At 40.6% G+C, this 24,815-nt stretch overlaps 1 protein-coding gene across 3 annotated transcripts; it reads right to left on the bottom strand.

The window, feature by feature from the left end:
* Positions 1 to 136: 136 nt before the first annotated feature.
* PRKG2 (protein kinase cGMP-dependent 2) lies at positions 137 to 24,457 on the bottom strand. 3 transcript variants are annotated; one of them, XM_079307267.1, is made up of 19 exons: positions 24,359 to 24,457; positions 21,324 to 21,830; positions 18,471 to 18,637; positions 16,785 to 16,898; positions 14,007 to 14,112; positions 12,747 to 12,810; positions 11,985 to 12,062; positions 10,877 to 10,971; positions 10,081 to 10,149; positions 9,302 to 9,400; positions 8,305 to 8,455; positions 6,930 to 7,066; positions 6,690 to 6,779; positions 6,363 to 6,504; positions 5,430 to 5,593; positions 4,698 to 4,820; positions 3,771 to 3,833; positions 2,864 to 2,930; positions 137 to 2,023 (listed from the first exon to the last, which is right to left on the bottom strand). In XM_079307267.1, the coding sequence occupies exons 2-19, from the start codon at positions 21,815 to 21,817 to the stop codon at positions 1,928 to 1,930; spliced, it is 2,319 nt and encodes a 772-aa protein (XP_079163393.1). In that variant the 5' UTR covers positions 21,818 to 21,830; positions 24,359 to 24,457; the 3' UTR covers positions 137 to 1,927. The 3 variants fall into 3 exon arrangements, with proteins under 3 accessions (XP_079163393.1, XP_079163394.1, XP_079163395.1); XM_079307268.1 differs by lacking the exon at positions 2,864 to 2,930 and having other exon boundaries at positions 1,738 to 2,023; XM_079307269.1 differs by lacking the exons at positions 9,302 to 9,400; positions 10,081 to 10,149; positions 10,877 to 10,971; ... (5 more) ...; positions 21,324 to 21,830; positions 24,359 to 24,457 and having other exon boundaries at positions 1,738 to 2,023; positions 8,328 to 8,454.
* Positions 24,458 to 24,815: the final 358 nt, after the last annotated feature.

Raw genomic sequence — 24,815 nt, 5'->3', positions numbered from 1 at the left:
CTGCAAGAAATGCCATCAGTGACTCTCTCTCCAGGGTAACCTTTTCTCTCTTCTGAATCACATAGACAAGAATCCAATCTATGAACCTAAACTGCTGTATGGAATGTGCTTGTAAAAAAAACCAATGTCCTTCTCATTACATTGTAAGCTTACTTTATTTGCACACAAATAAACAAGCTAAATTAAACTTTGTAAAGGAAATTTATCCCACAGCTGCATAGACAATGCTAACTGCACTAAACTTATCATACAGCTATTTTTTCCACTTAAAAAACATATATATATATCCCAATAATATTTTATATATATAAGGAAACTACATATAAATACATGGAAAAATACATTCAAAAGCTTTTTATAAAACTTGTTACAGTATTATTTTTACTGTAATAAAAATATTTATGAGGGAAAGACAGATGCACGGAGAAACACAAATACCTAATTGTCTAGAGCTTCATCTAAATCCAAAAAATAAAATTTAGTCTTTGGTATTACTAAACAAAGTTAAGTTGCAACCATCTACAGCTCACAGCCTCTGGTCCACCCTCTCTGATTCCACTTTGCACAGACTCTGCTGGCTGCAAGTTTCCATAACAATTTGCAGACAGACAGAAACAAAACCAGTTAAATGTGTAGTGTCTTCTTTCAAGGGCTCCATCCAACCTTCACTGAATTAGATGGAAAATATTATATTGCCTTATTCAGGCTGAAGGCTATACAAAATATTTGAATTGATTTGCTGTCAAAGCGATGATCACCCATTAGTGAAAAATAATTATAACCATGGAACAAACCATGGAACTGCCCCTGGGGTATTCCCTCCCCCATTTCCCCCTTCCCAGTGGGAAAAGTCATGACCAGCAGCTAGGGGGATGATCCAGCAGCTGTGGGTAACTAAACCCTGAGCACACAGTGCAAGTTGCCCGGGAGGTTTTCCATCCAGCATTGCTGCAGCAGCTTCAGTATGGAAATTTAGATTGGACTTGGTCTCAGCAGGAGCTGAAATAAATCCAAACAGTGGCTGCAGATGCTTCCATCCCATAAACCCAGCATGAGAGCCAGGAACATCCCTATTTCAACAGCAGTTGGGGTTCCTAACACAGAGCAGCAGAATTTTTCTGTATAAGCCACGAATGCACAACATCCATCTGCATTTTTTCCCTGCAAGGTAAAAGCTTTTTGTCCATCTATTTTATCTTCACACTACACAAAAGCAAAACATTTAAAGGAAGGCACATGGCTCTTTGAAGCAGTAAGGGAAATGCACAGCACAGTCTGATTCTCTAGGCAACTTCTATTATGAATACATCTTTTTGTTTGATAGTCTCACATATCCAACCTGGAGCAAAACTAGACTGACAGAGGCAGTTTACACAGTGATAACCTTTTAGCTACAGCTAAATCAAATCAACCCTTTACTAAAAGTCTCTTTTCTATACATTTCTGAATCAGTGCAATACAGGACATTTTGGGTGAAAAGCCAAACAGAGCAGAGAAAAAGAAAAATAAGTGCCTATACTTTTAGCTACTGACAAATGTCACAACTGTTGGCTTCTGATACCCAACCTCTCCACCCAAAAAAAGATGTAGGGTAACCTTGTTAATATCAAAATTGTAGCTAGTGATATTTTTAGTGGCAAAACCATAGATCTGATCAATGGTATCTGAAAATATTCATAGAGACACTGTGTAAAAAAAAAAAAAAAAAAAAAAAAAAAAAGATAATTCAGTTACAGCTGCTGACTGAATGCATGCCCTTGTTATAAAATGCACAGATTTTAGTGGATTATCCAAACAAGTTCTGATTCTGTACTGTCTTCTGTTCTTCAAGGAGTGCTGCTTAATTCGTGTAACTTCATTTTATGCAAGAAACAAGATAGAACTGATGCCTATGAATCACTAAAAATGTGCCAGAAGGAAAAAATGATCAGAAATCCTTGTCCCAGCCTGAAAGTTCATCTGGAGGGCTTCCCACTTCAGGTGGATAGCTGTCAAAGTAGCTGTAATCAGTCGGTCCAGACAGCTAGGACATTGAGAACACAAACAAAAGGGTGTTTCAGAAAGGAACTTTTGAAATTGTTCTCTATTGATTATGCATAATTTTTGTTGTTCCCAACATGGAAGGCTAATATGATATAGATGATATATTTCAATGGATGCAATTCCTCATTCTTTAAAAGAAATACCTTCAGTAATTACATTGTACAATAGAACAGTGGTGTTAGCCTTCTTATATAAAAGGACTTCCCAAGTATTATAAAATTCTTGATTTTACCCTGTAATTCAGCAAGAAAACTGGGCCCCACTGCACAATTTGGATTCTATTTAAGACTAAATCTACACTCATAGGGTTGCTACCCAAAGCAGACCTTAGAATTACTTTTTGTTTTAAATTAAGATCCAAGTGAGTTTCAAATGCTTTACCCTAATCTTAGAGCAAAAGCAAATAGGGCATTTAAAACTGGGAGCTTACTCAAGGATGTGTTGGAACTCAATAGCAGAACACAGGAATTTGTACTCTTCACAGTAATATGAACAGTGCATCTTAATAATGTGCCCATTACCAAGGGAGATATATTTTTTCAATATTAGTTTCTGACCAAACACCATTTGTTCTAGTAATGGTGAAAATGTAATGCAAAGTACACAGGCAGAATAATATTTCCATTACTTGACTGATTGCAAGTTATGTATTGCTTGCTGTCTCTCTCTCTCTTTTGTTCAATTTTCACTAAAAAAATGTTGAACTGCAATAATTCAAATGCATCCTTGGGAAATTTTGCTATCTATCACCATCAGTTCTCCTTTGTAGGCAAGCTGTGTTAGTAAAGCATTATGATAAAAAAAAAGCCAAAGCCAATACCTCTCTTTTCAAAGGTGATGTTAATTTCCTCACTTTCAGACTATCCCAGTTAAAGCCACTCAACCACCTGATTGAAAAGAGATGAAAGACAGGGAGAGACCAAAAGAGAAAGTTCTTTTCTGAAATTATACCACAAAGAGCTGAAAATCACTTGAACAAGGGCTGTAAGAAGCCTTTTTTCATGCCTTTTTTCTGCTGTAACAACACAGTTAGAAGGAGGAATTTAGAGCATGGGCAGCTTCTGGACCACCAGGCACTTTGGCATTTCTGCAGGAGGAGGTGCAGAAACTGGCAGGTTAATACAGGCAGAAATACATGCAGAGACTTGTGTGTCTCCTTGGAATGCCACCCTTTGTACAGCATGAGAAGGGGAGACGAGAAAAATCAAAGAATTGCTTTCCCCAAGCACAAAGTGTAGGGCTTAGAAACAACTGAGATAAAAGGGGAAAGCAGAAAATGCTTAATTTACATTTTTTACATTCAGAGGGGTTTCTTTGTTAGGAGAAAGACTTGCATTAGAAAAATTCATTATGAGAAAGACTTTGTTACAAGAAAGAGGACAAAACCCTGAAATTATTGCTCTGGAGCTCTTAACTACTCATTCTTAAAAAGTAAATGTTGAAGGCTCAGGAGGTCTGAGAGGCAGATGCTGAACAGGCATTGATTTCCCTGAGAATTGAATTAAACTCTTACACCTGCAACTCCAACAACCTGCAGCAAAACCAGTAAAAAATAAGATTTCTAAATAATCATGCTGAAGATTTATGTTCATATTGTTGCTTGCTGTAGTTGCAAAAATACTCAAAAGCAACACAGATGTCTATAGCTCACCAGTTTGGGTTCTAACATATTAAAAATATTTCAAATTAAACCCCAAACTTTCTTCTCAGAAGTATCTCTTGCTTACCTATGCTTCTTGATGTCATTTATTCCATTCCTCAAATTGCCTAATCTTTCTGTAGGGTTTTGCCTTAAAAAAAGAAAAAAAAAAATAACAGAGAGAAAAAAAGAATAAGGATAAGAATATATAAAATATCCCTATTTTAAAAAGAGCATTTATAGGTCCTAACTGCTTGCACTTAACAGTTGCACAGCTTGCATAAAACATGTGGCCTCACTGCTCCTTTTTTCTGAGGATGGAGAAACCTTCTAGAAAGTTAAAACAGCATCACTCAGCTGTGAGAAGCAGCACAGGGAAATCAGCACAGGCTGAGGTTTAGCTGCACATCCTTTTTTCTTTTATTCCTGGCCAGCAGGTCTGAGTTACAAAAGGAGGCAGATCAAAGTTTACAGCTCCAAAGATGATTTCAGTTGTGGTACACAAGAATGTTGAACACTGTTTCTGGTGCTATGGATGAAATCCCCCAGGAGCTGGAATCCAAAGTCAGTGTCACCAACCAGAGGTTGTGCAGGCCATTGAGTTAGGCTGGCCCTATATATTTTGATATATTTCTAAAGGACTTTAAGTGCCTTATGTTTTCTGCAGAATCTATATGCTTAAATAGTTTTGGAACCTTTTTTCTTAACAATGTGCTTAATTTGCAAATGAAATTCCTCAGCTCTTTCCTCAGCCCCCACTTAATAAATTTTCTCAGAGATGTTTTTCAGAAAATAAAAAAAAAAAAATCCCAGCTACAGAGAAAGCCCAGAGCCTCTGCAGACTCAGAGGTGTGACACACACAGGGGCATGCAATGCATACTGAATATAACCAGGATGGATCAGGCCATGCATAACAATTCCAAATGAAGTTGTCAGAAATTCAATGCCCCAGTCTGAGTCCTAAAAGAGATCAATTTATCTGCACCCAGGCTTTCCCCACACTGCCCCTCCTACCTGCAGAGTCTGCGGATCAAATCCTCAGGTCGCCTTGTTATTATTTTAGGAAAATCCAGCTTTTCAATGCCTTTGAGAATCAAATTATATGTCATCATTTGGTCAGCCCCAGAGAATGGTGGGCTAGAAAAAGAAAGCAACACTGGTAAATGGAACATCTGGCAAGAGCAGATGTGGCCAATACTTACCTCAGTAAATAATTGAGAATATGGAAAAAATATGAAAAAAAGCCCACCTTCCTACTTTTACAACCCTCACCCTTTCAGCCTGTTTAAGATAATAGAAAGGCTTGAAGTTAGAAGGTACCAGGCAAAATGTATGACCACATGTGTCCCTCTAAGCCTAACTCAGAGAAGCTTCCACGTTGTATTGCCACTGAGCATTCCCAAACAGCTGTGATGGAAGTGTGCAGGAAGATGAAGAGAGAGCCCTGCTTGCAGTTCACCCACCCCCTGCACCCCATCACCCACTGATGGGGGAGAGAACAGCCTGCTTGTTCCTCACAGAAACAGCAGCAGCAGCTACAGGAGCCCCACACCTGCCAATTACAGCTTGTGTCTGGATAAGCCAGAGCTGAGAATTTGTAACCCACTTGGTCTGTGACATTTCTGAAATGATGGAAGGTAAGACATGCATGAAGAAGTGCAATTTTTCAAGGCTATTTAAAAATGGAGTGGAAAGATTTCTAAAAACAAACAAACTAGGTAAGAACTTTGAGTAGGAGGCACTCACCTGCCAGTGAGGAGTTCATACACAAGAATCCCAAGGGACCAAAAATCCACGCTGAAATCATGGCCTTTACTCAGGATGACTTCAGGGGCAACATACTCAGGGGTTCCACAAAACGTCCAGGTTTTCTGCCCTGATCCAATCTTCTTTGCAAATCCAAAATCAACCTGAGCAAAATCAACATATGCTGCAAATGCAGGGGAGTTTTGCACTGGGAAGCCTTAAGGTCTTAATTGCTTCCTCACTTCCTGCAAAGATCCTGGGGCTGCTAGTTTACAGCTGGAACCACTGCACAGAGTATTTGTGAAGGAGAAAGAGGTAATTCCACAGGATTACTGAATGTTACAAAACAGATCCATCTATTATCACAAGTAATTTTCTGAGTAGTTTTCCTTTTGGGGAGAACAACCCACAATTTCCTTGAGGACATGAGGTTTACTGTCCCTGGAAAGCAGTGGGTTGCTCATTGTCTTCAGAATGGATATTTCCAGCTCACTGAAGGGTATTCCTGTTGCACTTCCCATGGCAGTTCTTTTCTGTGCTCCCTCTCTACAGAGAGAGGGAACCTATGATTGCAAATTGAATCAATGAATGCTGAACTATGATTGTTTGAGCCTGGACAGGGAGGTAATTCTGCACCTGGGAAATGTGGTTTCTGTTCTTACAATAAAACTGACTGCTGGGAGAATATTTTTCTTTTGCTGTTTATTCTGTGGCAAGAGGCTGCAATTCCCCAGTTTGCCCATGGCTTGCAGTGGCTTTGCAATGCCTCTATTTCTCATTGTGCAATGAGGAGCCTGCCCTCTTTACTGCTGAAGCATGAGAGTTACTACACTCCAGGATCATGGTTCTATAATTACCTGCTGCCTATATCCCCCCTGCAAAGAAACAGGATACAGGCACAAAAAGGTAACATTACAACGGATTGCATCTTACCAATTTTATATATCCTTCAGCATCCAAAATTAAATTTTCTGGCTTCAGGTCTCTGTAGATAATTCCAATTTGATGCAGATAGTCAAAAGCCTCTGTCACACACCCAACACAAAACTTGGTGGTGAATTCATCAAAGCTGCCTCTGGAACAAAAATAGTTACAAGTTCTGAAAACATCTCAGTTATTAACCAGGTAATATAATATATAATATGTTATAACCAGCATATTAACCAAACTGAACCAAACATCTTTTCATTGAATGGAGAACCTGCTCAGTAGCCCATTGGGCTGACTTTAAAGGGCAAGGTGATGCTGTGCCTGCTGTACCTGTCTCTCAGCAGGCTCCACAGCTCCCCTCCAAGGCAAGCCTCCAGGAGCATGTACACGTATTTGTTATCCTTGAATGTGCGATACAGCCTGGGGAGACAGACAGAAGCAATTCAGGAAAAGCAAAATTAAAAGCAAGGCTTGCAGTGTCTTTCCTCCAGAACTCATGTGTGCCAAGCCTCATTCCTAATAGTGCTGCCCTGGGGGACAAAAATCAATGAAACCTTATGCTCAACTTACTTGACAACAAATGGAGAACATATCTGCTCAAGGATTTTCTTCTCAGAATAAATATGCTCTTGCTGTTTGGTGTCCACTACGTGTTTCTTCTTTATGCATTTCATAGCAAAAGCCATGTTCTCATTTTTAACTTTAACCTGTGAATAAAAATGATGAAAAATGAGGCAAAGGATGTTTTACTAAATCATTGTCAGTAGATACACTGATATCCATCTTTTCTAACACAGCACAGAACTGAAATTGATGGTTGTAACAAGGGACAAATTCCAGATTTTCTGCAGAACTGTTATGTATGATTTTAAGCCAAGCATCAGATATTTTAGTTTCCCAGTCCCCACTCATAAAGTGAAACGTTTCCTCTGTTAATTTTATATATAGCAAATAGCAGCAGCTTGGATAGGTGCTACATATCACAATGGGTTTTTATCACAGTGGATACCAATTTCAATTTAAAATTTCTAATCACCAGCATGATACAAAAGAACAAAAAGGAGAGGCAGTTTAGGAAGAATATGTACAAGTGATTTTGCATTACACAGAAATATTATCCAATATGCAATAAAAAGATGGAAGTAAAAACAGGGCTTCTTGGAAATGAAGGAAACAGATATCTGTGTTCTACAGCTGGATGAGAATTCAATTCTTAGCTTAGTTTCAGATGCTGCAGTAGAATTCCAGTGTGGATTTTTTTAATTTTTTTTTTTTTGTGAAGCATGAATCAGAACGAAACAGTTGATGATCTAACTACTGTAAAAGATTATTGACTTCACTAAAAGCACAAAGTCTCCTTTGATTTACTATTACTTTCAGCAGCCTGCACAAAAAGCACTCAGGTTTTTGTCAGACGTTTGCAACTCAGCCAGGGGTGAGTGGGATTTAAGGCTTTGGGTAATGAAGCTCTTGGTATCCCAGAAGCACAGATGTCCAGGCTATTGAATATGACTCAAAGGAGCCATTGCAGATTGCTGGAAACCTCCCAGAGAGCCCAGCCCAGAGACAGCTCAGCTGGCTGGGAGTGCTGTGGGACACACAGAGCAGCTCTGGCAGCATCAGACTGCTCCAGGTCCAGGCAGAGTCCTGGAAAAACTCCTGCCATTCAGGGCACAGAGTGAACTCCACAGGCACAAACTGATGGCTATGTGTGACCAGGAAGGTGCTTTCAACAGCAGGAGATGGAGGCACACAAGAATGGATTTGCTTCTTTCAATACCCAAGACTTGTAATGTTTATTTTAACTATGCATTGCTTTATGGAGAATTATTTCTGCCTGAGGGACACAAGCACACAGAATACCAAAATCCTCCACATTATTCAGTGGCTAAATCAATCATCCAAGACAGAGAGCTACATGAATAATTTTAAAACATTCTCTTACAAGCTCAACCCTTCCGAACCCACCAACACCCAGAGTTGTGACAACTTCTAAATTCTGGAATGGGGCAGGAGGGAACTGGGCTACTTTCTCCTTCAGCTCTATCATCTCCAAAGACACCTCTTTGGTCAATTGTCCACAGAAGGATCTTCCTCTGCATTAAGAAAATTAGAATAGGTTAGTGCTTTTCCTTGCCATTACTTTTAATGATCCTATATAAAGGAAAGGAAATTGAAAAAGGAGAAAAGGAGAAGGAGGAAAGAAAATCCTTCTTATTTCCTAACAGAATCTTAATGGAATCCTTCTGAAGTAAATTAGAAGAAAAATGCTACTGAAATTCAGAGTGGATTGACAGTAATTTTAGCAAGAGCTGATCCCTGGTGAGATTCATAATAATGTGGGTAGCTGCAAAATTTTGGGCACTCCAAGCTGGAGAAGCAATGCTTGAAGGACTGTGTACCAGTTCCAGTAGAATGATCAGAAATAAGAATGCAGCTGTATTTCTAACCAGAGGAAAAACACCCTCTGCTAACCTTCCAGCAGTGCTCAGACTGAAATCAGAGTCACACAAACCAAAATTGTGGCCCATAGCTAAAAGCAGACATCAATACCATCAGTGTTACACTAAACATTAAAAATAAACTGTTTCTTTTATGTCTGCTTCTTTCTTTTTGAAGTATCACAATCTTTTGCACAGCAATACAATTTCCTTAACTCATCCAGAGTTAAAGTTGGCCTTCAGGGGTAAAAACAACATCACCTTTTTTTCTGTGCTCAGTTTTCCAGGAATAGAGTGAATTCTTGTTTGAGATTCTATGTAATTTTTGTATCAGAAAAAGTTTGTTGGGCTCCATAAGCACAGCCACACTGTTCTATTACAGTGACTGCTGTCATTCCTAATGGTCCATCTCCAACTACCACCCATTATTTTATTTACATATCTATCACTCTTTTTAATAATTACCTGCTATAGGTATAAGAAACAAAAGATCTGACTTACTTTGCATGTCTCTTTTCATCAGCCTGGGCCAGATTAGCCACATAACCTTCCAGGTAAGTCTGCAGCTCCTCATAAGTTCCAACTGTTTGATTAAATGTCCTAAAAACACAAATGAAACATTATAAACTGTTGAACTTCTAAGTCATGACCCAGCTGAAGTTGGTTGACACTCAAGGTTGTATCAAGAAATCTGGCAAAAGGGGCAAGAGGCTTGTGCAGAGAAATAAACTCCTGTGTTTAGTCAGGCTTAAGTGGGAAACACACAGGAGATGGAAGCTGGGTCAGGTTACTTGGAATAATACAGAGAGGTTGTCAGGATAAATATAAATGAGACAAGGAAGGCTGGGGGCCATCTGGAATTAATCTGGCTGAGGATGTCAAGGACAAGAAGAGAGGAGTCTTCAAATATATCAGTAACAAAAGGAAAACAAAGGATGCTGTGGACCCTAAATGGAGCAGGAAGGCAGAGTTATACTGAATGCCCTCTTTGCCTTGCTCTCCACTGACAAGAACAGGCAGTAAGGTTCCTAAGGGAACCTCTGACCCAGGAGATCAGGGCAAACATCACCACTGCAAGGAGAGAAAGAGAACTAATAACTCTGAGCTGCTCTTAAGCATCTGTGCCAGCACCTGCTGTCAGCCTCTCCTCACCAGCATTCCCAGCACAACCACTCCCTCATTGAAGGAACAGTGGTGCCTCCAGTAAGTCCCACTAACCCCTGGAGGCAGGTGGCCTGCAGAGAGGGTTTGGCAGCCTTGCCCTGCAGTGAGTCACTCACTCTCTGTCTATGACGAGGCACTCCACGCTGTTCTCATCCGCAATCACATTCGCTGACCTGACGTCGTCACTGGGGATGGAAACACATCAGGACAGTTCAGAGCACGTCCAGATCCTCAGGGAACCTCACACTGCACCCATGGAGGGGCACAGCTGCTCTGGTGAAACTCCTCAAAGGCCTCAGCAGCCTCTACCTGTGTTAGTGCTGCTGCACCAAACACAAAATTCAGCTTTTTGCTAGCCATTGTAATGGTCTAGCACAGTTTTGGGATCATGACACCCCTTAGCAAGAAATTAGGGTCAGATGTCATCATCACTACATCAGGATTTTCTCTGATTTCTAAAATGATCCTTGGATATAAAACATCCCCAAACCCAAGTGATTCCCTACTCCATCACACATATAAATATGTACTGTGTGACTCCTTCTCTCTGTTTCTTACTGCCATGGGCAATGGAAACAAGAGCACATTCCAGTCATGATGGATCTTACCCATTCTGAAACCACCTGGCACAAGTTCTTACCCCAGATTTTACTGAAGTATTAACAATAATCCACAGTGCAGAGGGCCAAATTTGACTTCTACAGGGAAAACCAAAGGTGGATGCCAGTGTAAACTTTCAAGCTCTCTACAGCCCGTCAAAACATTAACACAAATTTGGTCACTACCTACATCTACTGGCTTTACAATCAAAAACAAGATTATATTCAGAACAGCCATGAGCTGTAGAATCAGACACACAGTGCTGGGACAATTAAAATCCTACACATCATGAATCAGACAATTTGAACTAACCTAATGAGAGCCTTTTCTCCAAAGTAATCTCCTTTGTGTAGATTTTTAATCACCTGAGGCTGTGAGTGGTCTGCAGTGCTCTGGGTAACTATCACCTGCAAAGCACAGAAACAAAAATTTAGTAAAGTAAAATTTCAAAGTATTGCATGATTTTTTCCTTCTGTGTATTTCAGAAATGTCTTAAACTCAGTAACACTGCAGAAAGAATTACAATATATATAGTTATCCCCTTCCATCAAAAATTACTACCAAAAATTCCCTGATCCCTCTCTGATTTTTGTTGGCAAGAAGGAATATATTCATTACTGGTAACCCCTCAACATCTCCTCATACCATCTCAAACAGAGCAGAATAAGTCACATTTTAATGAAAGACTGAAAAATATTTCAGCTCCTGCAGTGGGCAGATGTCCTGTGAGTTTTTTACCTTCTCAGCTGAATAGGCAGCACTTCAGAAGCATTAATTCACATTTCCCCTCGTGAAACTCTCCCCCCACAGGAGCACATCCTGCTGATGCCCATGCTAAACCAAACTAGGATATCTACAGACACAGGGATATTCTGGAAACTGGAAGTTTATTGAGGAAAGGTCTCCTGATTGAATTCTTTAGAATTAAATAAGTGTCAGCCTCCAAGGTATCAGCTGAGGGATAAAGGTGCTGCCTTGCTCCTGTGGAACTAACAGAGGAAAGGATTCTGAGACACCTCAAAGGCCATTCTCCCCTGACCCTACGACTCCATCACTTCTTGGATTTTCTCAGGTCTGTGTTTTGCCCACTAGATATTGCACCGTCTAGGAGATGTAGAGTCAAATCTCATTTACAAAAGAATTACCTTTACATCTCTGCCACAGTGTCAAGAGGCTTCAGAACACAATTTAATTACATTTTAATTAGAACAGTGTGACATGAGTTCACTGTAAATGGAAAACTAGGCTCTCTGAACCTCTGCAATTCTGCTCCAGGATTTTATCACTATATTGTGAACTTAAAAACATGTGCAAAAACACTCTGCACCATTTTGATTGAAGACCACACTCCTCAAGACAGCTTTTGAGATACAAGTGTTTGCACATGTTGCTTTACAAATAATTATTTATTACACCTTACCTTTCCTTTTGCTATTATAAAGAAGGTGTTTCCCTCTTCTCCTTCCCGAATAACATAATCTCCCTTGTCATAATACTCCTGGTGGGGGGCAATGAGAAACAGTATTGTCCAATAAATCTCTGAAAGGTTATTATGCTGAGTTCATAACACATGTGGGTGTTTCATTGATGTTCACTTTCCTATATCCTTCATGCCTCCATGCAAAAAGAGTAAAGAGTCACCAATACCCTTGGAAAAAAATCCCAGCTATATCAATACATCAAAACTTTCCCTATTTTATATATATATATATATATATATATGTATATATATTTCCCTTCAAAGGCTGCTGCAAATGCAGCCCTAAGGCACACAGATATTTGGCTGGAACCATGTGCTGGGGACCCAATGCCTTCTTCACTTACATTTTGCAGTGTATGTGGTCCAAGGAATATGAAAGCATTACATATCCACATCACAAAGAAGTAAATTTGATTACCAGAAGAGTCCTGGAGAACAAGTTTGTATTTAATCTTAATAAAGGATAGATTACAAATCCTCTTAACTACTTACTTGACTCCTTAGATGCCAAAATGTAACTTATTTCTATGTCACTAAATGTTATTATTTTCTGCCAACCTGCAATTCAACTCCAATCACTCCAAAATGACTCTCATGTTAAAAAAGCTTGATGTTTTTTGTTTTTTTTTTTTTTATTTATACTCCTTTGTTATTTTGGCAGCTCACTGAATACTATTCAGAAAAAATTTAACAATATCTTACCACTTCCAGACAGTCCATGATCTTGGTCAATTTATCTTCAGGTAAGTTTTTCAGCAGGGACACACTTCCAGAAAACAAAAAAAAAAAAAAAAGCCCCACAACTCAAAGTAGTTATCATTAACAATTATGATCTCATCTATACAATTTTTACAGCTATATTTTATAACTAGTTAAACTAGTGGTGAACACAGTATACAACTAAATCTTAATTTGGAAGGTTCAAACATTCTCCTCCTGTTTTTTTAGATCAACAAAACTCACACAACTTAGAAATGCAGCAAACATTGGTCAGTTTGTAAACCAATTTTGTATTTCAGGAGAGGAAGGACCTTAGTGGGTGTAAGGAATGATTTCAAAAGAATCCAGCAATTACATATCCAAGACATTATAGCAGTTCAAGAATATATTTTCAAGTGCACTAAAGAGACTGCAAAATCAAAGGGAAAAACTTCAGTGTTGTTTGGACAGCTATTGAAATATTATCCAATTACAGGAAAAACTTTGTGAACTTGCTGGTAAGAATGAAAAAAACCTCCCACCCTGATCACTCAGGCTTGTAAAATTTAGGAAATTATAGAAATTTCTTTCTATTTAGACTCAGCAAAGAATTGTGTATAAAAGTCAAAGATGGAGAGGGAAGTGAAAATACACAAGACATTCTGTGCATGGCCAGACTTGGCATCCTGATTTGAAAGCATAACAGAATGGTCATTCTGTATCAAAAAGACAAAATATTACATCAGCTAATTATGGTTTGGAACCTCTAATTTCTTCCTCTTCCTAATGAGGAGCATGGCACCACTCTCAGTGTTCCCTGCAGGAGAGAATTACTCTGCTCTGCAGATTTCCTAGTAATTTATGTTGGAATTAGTTAATAAGTTGAGAGACATGCAGATCTCATATTCAAATCTCCAAAGGATAAGGAATATTCCTTAATCTATTCCAGCAGTGAACTACTTATTGGAGGATTGACTTAATTTTACTTATTATATTGTTTTAAATTCCAGACCTGTAAGTTTCCTGTACATTTATACTACTACTTAAAGGCATTCAAGCATCAGTGTGATGCAGGAGAAAAACAATTAAAGTGGAAAACAATCTTATGAATCTTAAAAGAAAAAGACAAATATTCAGGCTTTTGAGGCCATATTTGCAAGAAGAACACCTTTTTCTATCTGTTTACAAGACATGCACAATATTGTTGTGCACCTTAGTAAATAGCACAAAGCAGTATCAGGAATAGAAAATAATCATATTTACCTTCTAAGGAAGTTTCTGTATTGCTCCTGTCTGGTTTGTGCTGTCACTCTCATGATATTTTGAAACACTTCTCTGTCCAGTGCCCATGTTTTAACATTAGTGATTGCTTTGAAAAAAACAACAAAAAAGAACAAAATCAGCAATCTTTCTAAATTATTTGATGGATGATAGTACAGCATCAATTCATAGTAGAAGACAGACTGGCTATTTCACAAGGCTCAAGGCTGAATTCTAAAATATCAAGCACCTATTGTAATCAGACTTACAAAAGAATAAATTCCCACTTAAACAATGCTCACTAAAGTAAGGAATAGATTTCCAAATGGTTCCTCTACAGAGTGATTTAAATGTAATTCCATATGCTGAACAACCTTGAAAATGACAGGGCTGAACACTTGGGAAAATCTATTCTAATCATGGACAGTCACTGCACTCAAAAGCTGTAAAATGCAAAGAAGTTGATTTCAAAGAAAGCAGAACGTGGTTGGTTTTCCAAAACCTGTGATGTTAAACACTGTGGCTTGGATCTAACTCTAATTCAGATTATATGCAAATGTTTGTGAGATCTGCACTAAGATAGAAATAATAGACATCAAGAAATACAGTTAATTTCATTTAATCCTCACTTTTCTTCCAAACCATCCATTATATAAGGGAATAAAGGGTAATCAAAATATTAATGATGCATTTTCAAAAGATAATCAAACTATTAATGCAATAAGCAGGCACAGGATTCAGCATCAGATGCAAGCTACTAAGCAGCCTCTGAGTGCAATCATCAACACAACAGAACAGTTATTTTTTAAAATAAAAGGTGCTTCTATTACATTTAATCTCTTCTTTTAAAAGATGCTATACCATATTTAGCAGTTTTCCTTCTGCTCTAAGGAAGGACAAAACTGTTAAAAATTTACAATAAAATTTACAGAAAAAATTGGGGCAATTGATTCCCTCCATCTATCATCAACACAGAATCATTTTTACAGGGAACACAAATGCCAGGTTTAAAATGAAGAACAGTAATTTCTCATTGCACACAATATACACATTTACTCTGCCATCTATCAGAATAGATCAAAAAATAACTTTGGATGCTGGATGAGAGAACAAAGGTGCTACTTTGGTTTTATTTCTCCCCTAGATAACATCTTTCAGTTTACTTTGCATGAAGAAAACATGGCAAGTATCCAGCCTATGGCAAATGTATGTCCTGTATCTTGCACCTTAACTAAATGAAGTGGTTATAGAGTTAGAAAAACACCTGCAATCTCAAAGATGAGATTTAAAATAAAAAGGATAAATTCAGAAACTTAGGAGTAAATCCCATGGCCAATTTCACATACAGCTACTGCCTGTGAAGGTGGTCCTGGGCAGCAGCAGCCACTGAAACACTGCTTGGATTAAATCCTTCACTTGTGAGTTTTGCAGGAAAAGGGAATCAGGAGATCCAGCATCAGGAGAGGGTTTTCACATGTGTGTTTGCTACTCATGCTCAGTTTTGGAATTGAGCATTGTACTCTTCTTCCTCCACAAGGAAGCCAGGAAAAGCTATTGGGGAGGGGTGGATTTCTAAAATGATTGCAAACATTCAAATACCTCTTCTTGTCCATAATTGGACAATTCTTGTCCTACCCCAAAACCAATTAATGCTAACAAAGGCCTAAAGCAGCTTGACATCTTATTATGCAGAAACACTACTTTATAATGCTAATACTATACAGCAGGCAAAAAAGAAAAATAGGGAACATATTCAATTAGAACAGCATGTTAGTAAGAAAAATAATCACATTACTGATGTTGTTCTGTTTATCAGGCAGCAACAAAAACAGATTACATGTAATAACTTCCATCTGCATAGCCAGCAATGACTAAGTGCCCAAACTGGGTGCAGGAAGAAAGACCAAAAGCTTTTACAGCAAACAACTTCTTGTTTTATTCCATTTGCTCCTTTTTAAGTCAACATGAACTCTTTATACTTACTGGTGGCACCAAGTCCCTGCAGATTTAGACAAGAACAGAAATTAGTCTTCAAGCAAAAGTATTATTTATGGAGTGGTGGAGAATGGAAAAATGATGAAGTTAACCATATTTAGTCTCTTACTTGTTTGTCACAGAGCAATTATGGCATGTTGGAAAAGGAATCAAGGGGTATTTAATGGATGTAAACCCAGTCTTATGCAGGAAGAGGAACATTTATATCAGAACAACACTTAACAACTCCATCCAGACTGCTAGCTGAAAATGGATCCAGGCAAGACTCAGCAACCTAACAATGATACAGAACTAAAAGAAGCACAAAAACAACTCATTCTTGAATATTTGATTTCCTCTTTAATTAGACTGTACCCACTCTACTAAAAACACCATGGTTCTAACATGCCTTCAAACTTGCTATAATTCCATCCTTGGCACTGCATTTGACACAAGAACAGAAGAGCCAGAGACCACCACCTCTACTAAAGCATCCAAAATTAAAACACAGTCCTGCCCTAGTTGTTAGTATGCTACAGATCAGGCTAACCAGCACAATTTGGAGGTGCCTAATTGTTTATCAAGGTTTATGTCAGAGATGGAATTACATTTGTGGCATAGTACTATTCAAGTTCCCAAGCAGAAAGAACTCAAGGAAGAAATAAGTGAGTTAACTGTAGATAACCAAAGCATGCAAACATCTATTAAATGCAAACTTCAAAGAAAACCCGGATATAAAAGGGATCTCACAAAAAATCCACATTTTTGAGTATTTTGAGCAAAGTTGCTGTATTTAACCTCAGGTACCTTTCACAGAAGCTGTCCGTGTGCAGTTGTATAAAATGGCCAGTTCACCAAATGCTGTCCACACAGGTATTGAGGAGAGTAGTTTATTCTGCTGAAAGACTTCCAGACTGCCCTCTGTCAAAAATCAACAGGATAAGAGGTATTAAACCTGTGCTCAGCTGCACAGACTAAATGGAAAACAATCAACACATTTCTGATTTTGCCACTCCCTGAAATACAGGAATGGGACTAACAATGCAAAATGTGCTTTGAAGCACATGTAGAAACCTGTCAAGATTTTTTTGTTTGTTTGTTTGTTTTTTAATTGTACTGCTAATCCAGATGTACTCTGGAAGGGAGGGCCATTCTAAATCCTGAAGGGATAAACCTTTGCTACAACAAACCACTCATTTGTGTGTCCTAAAGAAAAAAAGTCTTGAAATAGTGATCACAGAAGAAATTACTCATGGTTTATCACTTCATATAAATGTATGAGTATATATATGCAGAAAACAAAGGAGAGGGAGAAAAATTAAAAGCACATTAAATCTTCATTCAAGAAGTTGTTCTGGAGCCTTACTAGCAAAAGTCAAAGAAAGTCTGAACTTCTTCACAGTTTATGGCCCCAAAAAACCTTCCCTTAAACGTGCTCTGAAAGTTCTGCCCTCTTCTGTCCAAGGCACACACCATCTCCTCAAGGAGGGTTCTAATGTGAGAAAAAGTTCCAGGTGCACATCTTCTTTCTGATATTTCATCTGTTTTCAAGGTGTTATTTTGTCTTACAAGAATATGACCACACCATCACAAATCCTGCCTCCTCTTTGTTCCTGTAACATTTCTGTTCTCCTAACACAGTTACCACCATTTTTTTCCATCTAACCCATCCATGTGAAGCCAGAAAATGAGCTCTCCAACATATACCAGTTTGCTCTTGTTCAAATATTCCCACCTCAACAGAACATACTCCTTATAGTGTGAGCTCTAATTCAAATGAGTCTCTGGGACTTTTAGTGGTTCCCAATTGATGAAATGGGCAAATTAAAAACTTTTTTTTTTTTTTTTAATGGTGAAATGATGATAGAAACAATTTGGGGCATAGTAGCAGACAACATAAAAGATTGCAGGCTTGTTTGCCTTATTTTGGGAAAGCCTTCTTATTCTAAAGCTTTTAGCTTGCTTTGCTGTTTTTTTTTTGTTTGTTGTTTTTTTTTGTTTTTGTTTTTCCCCCCAGAAAAAAAACCCAAGCAAGCCTTTTTTTTTTTTTTTTTAAATCTCAGCTTTGAGAACAACGAATGCAGACCTCATCTTTCAACTTCCCATACACAGAAAAACTGGTATCTTATAAAGGTTAAAAAGTAAGTTTATTTCAGGAGTGGCTTCACCATTGAGCAATTCTCTGTATTTTAAATAATACCTGCTCTTCCTCTGGAGAAGATAAGATTGGCTACAGCAGAAAGGAATTTCTGGCTTCTGGGCTTTTAGAAATGAAAAAGGTAATGAAAAACCATTAAATCAAGACTCTTGTTTCCAAAGTGCTTTTTATTGCTCTCGCTCTGTTTCATAAAGATCACAGTAAAACTTGCACTGCCCTCCACAGGGACAAATTATTTAGGAGCACAAGCACCCTCACTGTGATTTCCTGCAAAACCTTCTAAACCCCTTTGCTGTTCCTTGCACTTGTGAGTTGTAGCAGTAAGCAACACTCACCTTTGAGCACAAAAATGTGATTTCCTGGCTCTCCCTGCCTGATGACGTAGCTGCCTTGCTGGAAGGTCCTCTCATACATGCATTCCACCATGTCCCGTGTCTGGTGAGGCTCCAGTCTCTTCAGGAACTGGTTTTTATTCAGGGCATCTGTGATAAGCTTCTTCTCACTGGTTGCAAACACAAAAACCACAAAGTTTTGAAATGCCCAGCATGGCTGGGGTTTGTTATTCAGTGAGCATTCATTCCTTTCCAGAGGACTCCTCTCATTTCTGCTCTGCCTGCCCTGTTCACACCTTGTGGGATGGCAGCCTGCCCAGTGAGGGAATTGTCTGTGCTGCAATCACCTGGTGGAGCAATCTGATGGTGCAGCCTTGTTCCCACTGCTCCCTGAGACACTCTGCATCATTTCCTGCTGGAGTAAATCCATGCCAGTGGGGGACTTGTGAAGACAAGGACTGCCTGTGTTTGAGCTGCCCAGGGGTTGGATTTTGAGAAGGAGAAAACATGGAAAAATGAACAGTGGGTGAATGTGTGGCCATGCGTGCATTCTGGCAATTTGTGGGTTCTGATTGATTTGAGTGTGCTCTGGCTCAAGGGCATCCTGTAAAGCAGAGCCTCAAGTCCTCACCAGAAATGAGCACAATTAAACAACTTCTGCACTGATGGGGCTTTTATGGCCCCGCTGGTGAGTTTCCTTTTACTGCTGAAGGAAAGATAAACTCTGCCTTCAAGTCCCCATGCTCCCAATGTTGACAAAGTCAAAACCCTGATGGATTTCTCAGGCATTTAAGGCCTCCTCTTGTTTTGTATTCATAAAGCAATGGGAGGTTGTCATCAAAACTAGGTTATGTGGGAAAAATCTCCTGAGGACAATCCAGGAATGAACAAACCTAGGGCATGTAAATACACTTACATTGTTACTAGCCATGTAATGACTGAAAATAAGTAAAGGTGATGAGATGAGGCAGGAAAATAAAACCAAGTAGCTATGGTGAGGACTGTGTGTAGAAATAGGGATCATAACTTACCTTCTGCTGAAAGCAACAGGGTTATTGGAATATAAGCTCTAACTTAGTTTTCATCTAAAACCAGCCTTGCTAATTTGATTCATCCTGGCCTGCATCATGTATACAATACTGCAATGAAATACAGTAATTGCATATAACCCAATACATACAATTGCAAATACCCAATATAACCCCAAGTTGAGCACAAAAGCTTCCAGAACTATAGAACAGGAGACCATGCTTCTAAAACTTTCATCAAAATCATTCCTGCTGAGATACTCCAAACAAAACTATGGTGCTCAAACCCCTGCCATATGAATAGCATCAAACTGTGCCATTTGTTTTACAAATATTTCTAAAAGGGACCAGTGACACTGTGGAATCAATGCAAATTGAAGAAGCATGGAGCTTCCCCTCCTTCAGAGGCAGCTCCTTTCACAGCTGGGCAGCAGCACTGTGAAGTTACCTCACACAGCAGTGGGGCTGCATTCAGCCCTTTTTCTGTAAAGGGACAGCAACAACTCCAAACTTCCCTACAGACACTGTCAGGCTAAAGAGTCTGTATTTTAATTACAGCAGACAGAATTCTGTAGACAATGGAGGTTACACTCTATTCTTATGCATCTGAACCACCTGAACTTGACCTACTACAGTATCTACAGACCAGCTAAGGAAACCAAATGTTTGTGCCTTTCATCATTTGGCTGTCTCAATAGCAAGTGATGGTGTCTTACACATGTGCACATGTATCACAGGGTAATCTAACCTAGAGGAATAACAGTGCACAGCAGTACAGCTTTGTGGTGCTTCTTCTGGCATATGTCTGCTTCCAAAATATTTGGAAGACCAAATAATGCTTTGACCACTATGACATCAAAAAATGATATGCACTACATTTGTATTGCTTAATACTTGCTTTGGTTCTGGCTGCTGCACTTTGCTAATCCACTGGCTTCTCTGCTGGCTTTACTCCTCACTGCTGTCACAATTCTGTCTCTGAAAGCACCCTGGAAAACCATGTGGTGAACTGCAGTACAAGGATGGTGCCAAAGAGAAGGCAGGTTACAAACAGAACACACTTAAAACTGTGATTTAAGCTACCCAGGCACTTGTGATAAAATATTAATGCAGTTCCCTTACTCTGGAAAAACACTGCTAGCTGAAGTTCTCAGCTCTTTGTGGTGACTCAGGCAGCCTTTCTGATTCATGAGGCACCCTCTAAGGTGCAGTGCTGGACATGATGGATGAGAAAACACGCCTCATAACTCTCAGGTCTACGATGGTAAGGACTCAGATATGGCACAAATAATAAAGCTCCCCACAAATCTGAAGGCGCTAAAGTCACTGGCAGAAGTCCAGGCAGAATCTGGCTACCACCATGTTAAACAGACTCTCAGGCTATCTCTACACTGCAAGGTAAAAGAGTCATGCTGAAGGATGCCAGTCTGACACCTCTGTCTGCAAGGTCAGCTCTGACCACAGAGATTCCTGGGTCTGTCACAGTCTGTAAAGTGTAACTGGACTCAAAGAGGAACAAGAAATACTCAGTTCCTACACCATGATTGTTAGAAGAAGGAGGGAGCTGGCAATAAAGGTAAATCCCCAAAAACCTGTGAGATTCTCCACTGAAATACAGAAGGTACCCAGTGCTCTTATCTGAAATCTGTGGGACACAAATGATTCTTGGTTAAAGTTCCCCACAACCTCAGCCAGCACCTACCACAGCTGCAAAGCCTACATGAAACAGATAAATACTTCAATCCTGATTTATCACAAAGAGAGGATATAATTGTGGTAAAAGTAATAACCTTGTAACAAACATTGAAGCCCTCTGAAGCGAGCTCACCTGGAATCCTTTCGGACTGTTGCTTTTTCAAGGGAAAACATGGTTTGCCTGCTCAAATCACACAGCCTTGTTGTTGGCTCTGCAGACACACCTTCCTTGGCTCCTCTCCTCCTATTAGCAGCAGCTTTAAATGGAGAAGGCTGAAGAGAGTGCTCTCCTTGAGTGCTAACAACATCCTGCAGCTTGTTCAACTGTATACACTTGCTCTGCAGCTCCTTGGTGAGCTCTGCTATGACCTTAGTCTGCATAGCCAGCTGCTCCTGAAGCTCAGCAACATGGCTTTGGCTCTCTTGCAGCTGCTGATCTTTTCTCCTCAGCTCCTTTTCCAGTTCAAGTACCTTGCTGCAGAGGACATCAGCTTGCCCATTGATCACATTGATGCCTAGGCATGGGTCCATCAGAAACTTGTGGCTGGCAGCACAGCCAATGGCAAGGTTTGCCACATGCCTATTGGGCTGCCTCAGGTGCTTGGGTTTCACTAATCCATTCCCCATTTTGTCCAGACACCTAGGTGGGAAAATAAATTTGCAGTTTTATTTCATTCCTGAAGGGGAAAAAAAATAAAATAAAGACAGAGAATGTTGAGCAGTGAATTTAGTAATTAGCTGGCAGCTGAATTAGCCATATGCAACTGTAGTAAACACAGCTGATTGCTTTCATCCTCTCCAGTTCTGCAAATCAGCAGGGTAAAAGGCAAGGAGAAGAGGTAGGGAGGGGTTGTAGAAACAAAGCAAAAGATCTCATGGCTACTACTTTGTTTTTGTGAGTTGAAGAGATGTATAAACTCCTTTCAGCCTAACAAATACAAAACAAACAGCAGGAAGGAAAAAAGCTTGTGCTTGACTGCTAAGGAAAGAAAACTGTTAGAAGGCAAAAATAAAAGTTGGGTCACTTTCACATGGAGGAATGATTATTGTGTACACAGACTAATTTAACCAGTGGGTACATACCTGCTGGCATAAAGGATATGTGATTAGAAAGTGTATGTACACGCAGCACACAGGCAGCTGGCTCATTTCTGCAGCTCACTCACTCATCTAAAACTGGATGGTATTTTTTAGTGTAACAGTTGCTTCTGCTGTCAAGGAACAATTATCTTTTTATAGTGAATTACCCCCCTTCCATAGGCTGCTCATGACAAGTGACCAGGAGAAGGAAAGGTCTTGGGCTCCTGTCAGAACACACCTACACCTCAAACAAGCACTTGTTGCAACCAGCAGCCTTCAGCAGATTTGCAGTGCCCCACCTCCTGCCTCGGACACAACCTTTGGCATGTTTCATGGATCATTCCAGGAGCAGCAGGGAATCCTGCTGCTGCTGTGGTCAGGCATCAGCAGGCCCAAAGCTGCTGCTTGTCTGCCCATGGATGAAGGACACCTTTTTCAGGCTGAACCCCCCAGTGATGTGGATTAAGGTAATCTCTTTTACCATTTTATTGGAACTGGATAAGAACGTGGCCCTGACAAGGTACATTGATCAGATGACAAGAAATAAACTGGGAGGCTCCAGCAAATAGATTTTACTTGTTAGTATAACCATACTTTTAACAGATGCAGAGTTCTGTTCCTTTTTAAAGCCTTCAATGGGTCAGAATTGAAATAGCTGACAAATCTAGTTTTGTTTAAAATAGTCTTTCTTCTCAGCTCTGCCTTGTTTATTGTGACTTTGAGTAATATTTTTCATTTGTGCCAATTTCACAGATGCATTTTGACAGCTGGTGGTTCAGCCTGTTAACAGGGACACCTTAAAATGCCAAAAATGAAGGAAAATCTGTACTGCACAGGAAAATTTAAACAAATTGCACATCAGGGTACCACACCAAATAACTCTGGAGAGGGACCTGTGTGTCACTGCACATGGTTTAGTCAAAGATCTTAGCTCAGCATGCAGCCATATTTAAAAGCAACCCCAAACAACAATGAAATAAAAGTTACAACATAGAGAGGAGATTACAGGAAACATCATCACACTGTAGCAGTCTCTGCTACTGAAATCAGTGACAGTCCCTGCATTTCAAATAAATTATGTCCCATACACTTTAAAATTATATATGGCAGAATGACTGCCCCAGGCACAGAAAAACCTACTGTTTGGATTGTATCCAGAAACAGAACAGGTTGACTGTGTGATGTTTGAGGTTCCTAATCCATCAACCTCACTGGAGTGACAACGTGAGCAGCTTCTGCCTTCCCCTTGTTAATTGCCAGTGGACAATGGATCTGACAGATCCCTGCTTCCACATGGTGCCCTTTACTGCCACTCGTGTCAGAGACTCACGTATGTGGCAGGAATCAATAACAGGCTGACAGGCGATTTTGGTAATTCAGCATTACAATAGCCAATTCTAGCAGAAAACTTAAAGCCTTGCTCCTCCGCCCTCCCACCAGCTTTACCCACAGCTCAGAGACGAAAAGCACAACAGGGCGTTCATTGCTGTGTGTGCCACAGGGCACCTCACACCCTCGGGGTCGCTGACAGACGGGGCAAACCCAAAACCCACCCGGGAGAGACGGAGGATGCTCCGGGGATGGTCCGGGGATGGTCCGGGGATGGTCCGGGGATGCTCGGGGGATGGTCCGGGGATGCTCGGGGGATGGTCCGGAGATGGTCCGAGGATGCTCGGGGGATGGTCCGGAGATGGTCCGAGGATGCTCGGGGGATGGTCCAGAGATGCTCAGGGGATGCTCGGGGGATGGTCCAGAGATGCTCAGGGGATGCTCGGGGGATGGTCCGGAGATGGTCTGAGGATGCTCGGGGGATGGTCCAGAGATGCTCAGGGGATGCTCGGGGGATGGGGTCCGGGGATGCTCGGGGGATGGTCCAGAGATGGTCCGGAGATGGTCCGAGGATGCTCGGGGGATGCTCCGGAGATTCTCAGGGGATGCTCCCGGGACCCCGCGCAGCCGAACCCGGGTCCGCCTCAGCCCCACGGGGTGCGGGCGCTGTCGGAACCGACACCTCCGCCCCTCCAGAACCCGGTACGGCCCCGGGAGGCCACGGCTCCCCCAGGCTGCCCGGCCCCGGCTGTGCCTCACCTGCGTGCCCGGCTGGCGGCACGGACGGAGCGCTGCTCCCGGGGCCGGCTGGGCACGAACCCGCTCCCGCTGCCCGGGAGAGGCGGCACAGGGGCGGCGGAGCTCGCCCGTCCCTCCCCCTGTCCGTCTGTCCCTCCCCTGTCCGTCTGTCCCTCCCTCCCTCGGCGCTCCGGTGTGGGTCCTGGCGTGGCTATGGGGCACACACCTGCAGCCTTTGCTCTCTCCTCTTCTCTCCAGCTGACCCCCAACACCTGAATCGTGATTTTAAAGTCATTTTAGCTAGGGGTTAGAAGCAATTCCTACTGATCAGAGGGTAAGTTAGATAAACAAACGATAGGTTAATGATTATTAGATGCTGAAGCTAGAGATAATAGAGGTATTGTTGTCAATTACGAGCTTGCTTCAGTTTTGTTTATAGAAGGAGATGAAGTAAGTGAACTGTTATAAGAACAGAAAC

This window comes from Erithacus rubecula (assembly GCF_903797595.1).
Source record: "Erithacus rubecula genome assembly, chromosome: 5".
Lineage (NCBI taxonomy): Eukaryota > Metazoa > Chordata > Aves > Passeriformes > Muscicapidae > Erithacus > Erithacus rubecula.
Note: the sequence above shows the minus strand (reverse complement) of the source record. Positions and strands in the feature narration are given on the sequence as shown.

Excerpts from the sequence above, each read along its gene's own strand:
- PRKG2 (XM_079307267.1), bottom strand. The coding sequence starts at position 21,817 with ATGGGGAATGGATTAGTGAAACCCAAGCACCTGAGGCAGCCCAATAGG. Across the intron at positions 12,811-14,006 it reads TACAGAAACTTCCTTAGAAG|TGTGTCCCTGCTGAAAAACT; the intron begins GTAAATATGATT and ends GTTTTCTGGAAG. Across the intron at positions 12,063-12,746 it reads TCATGGACTGTCTGGAAGTG|GAGTATTATGACAAGGGAGA; the intron begins GTAAGATATTGT and ends GCCCCCCACCAG.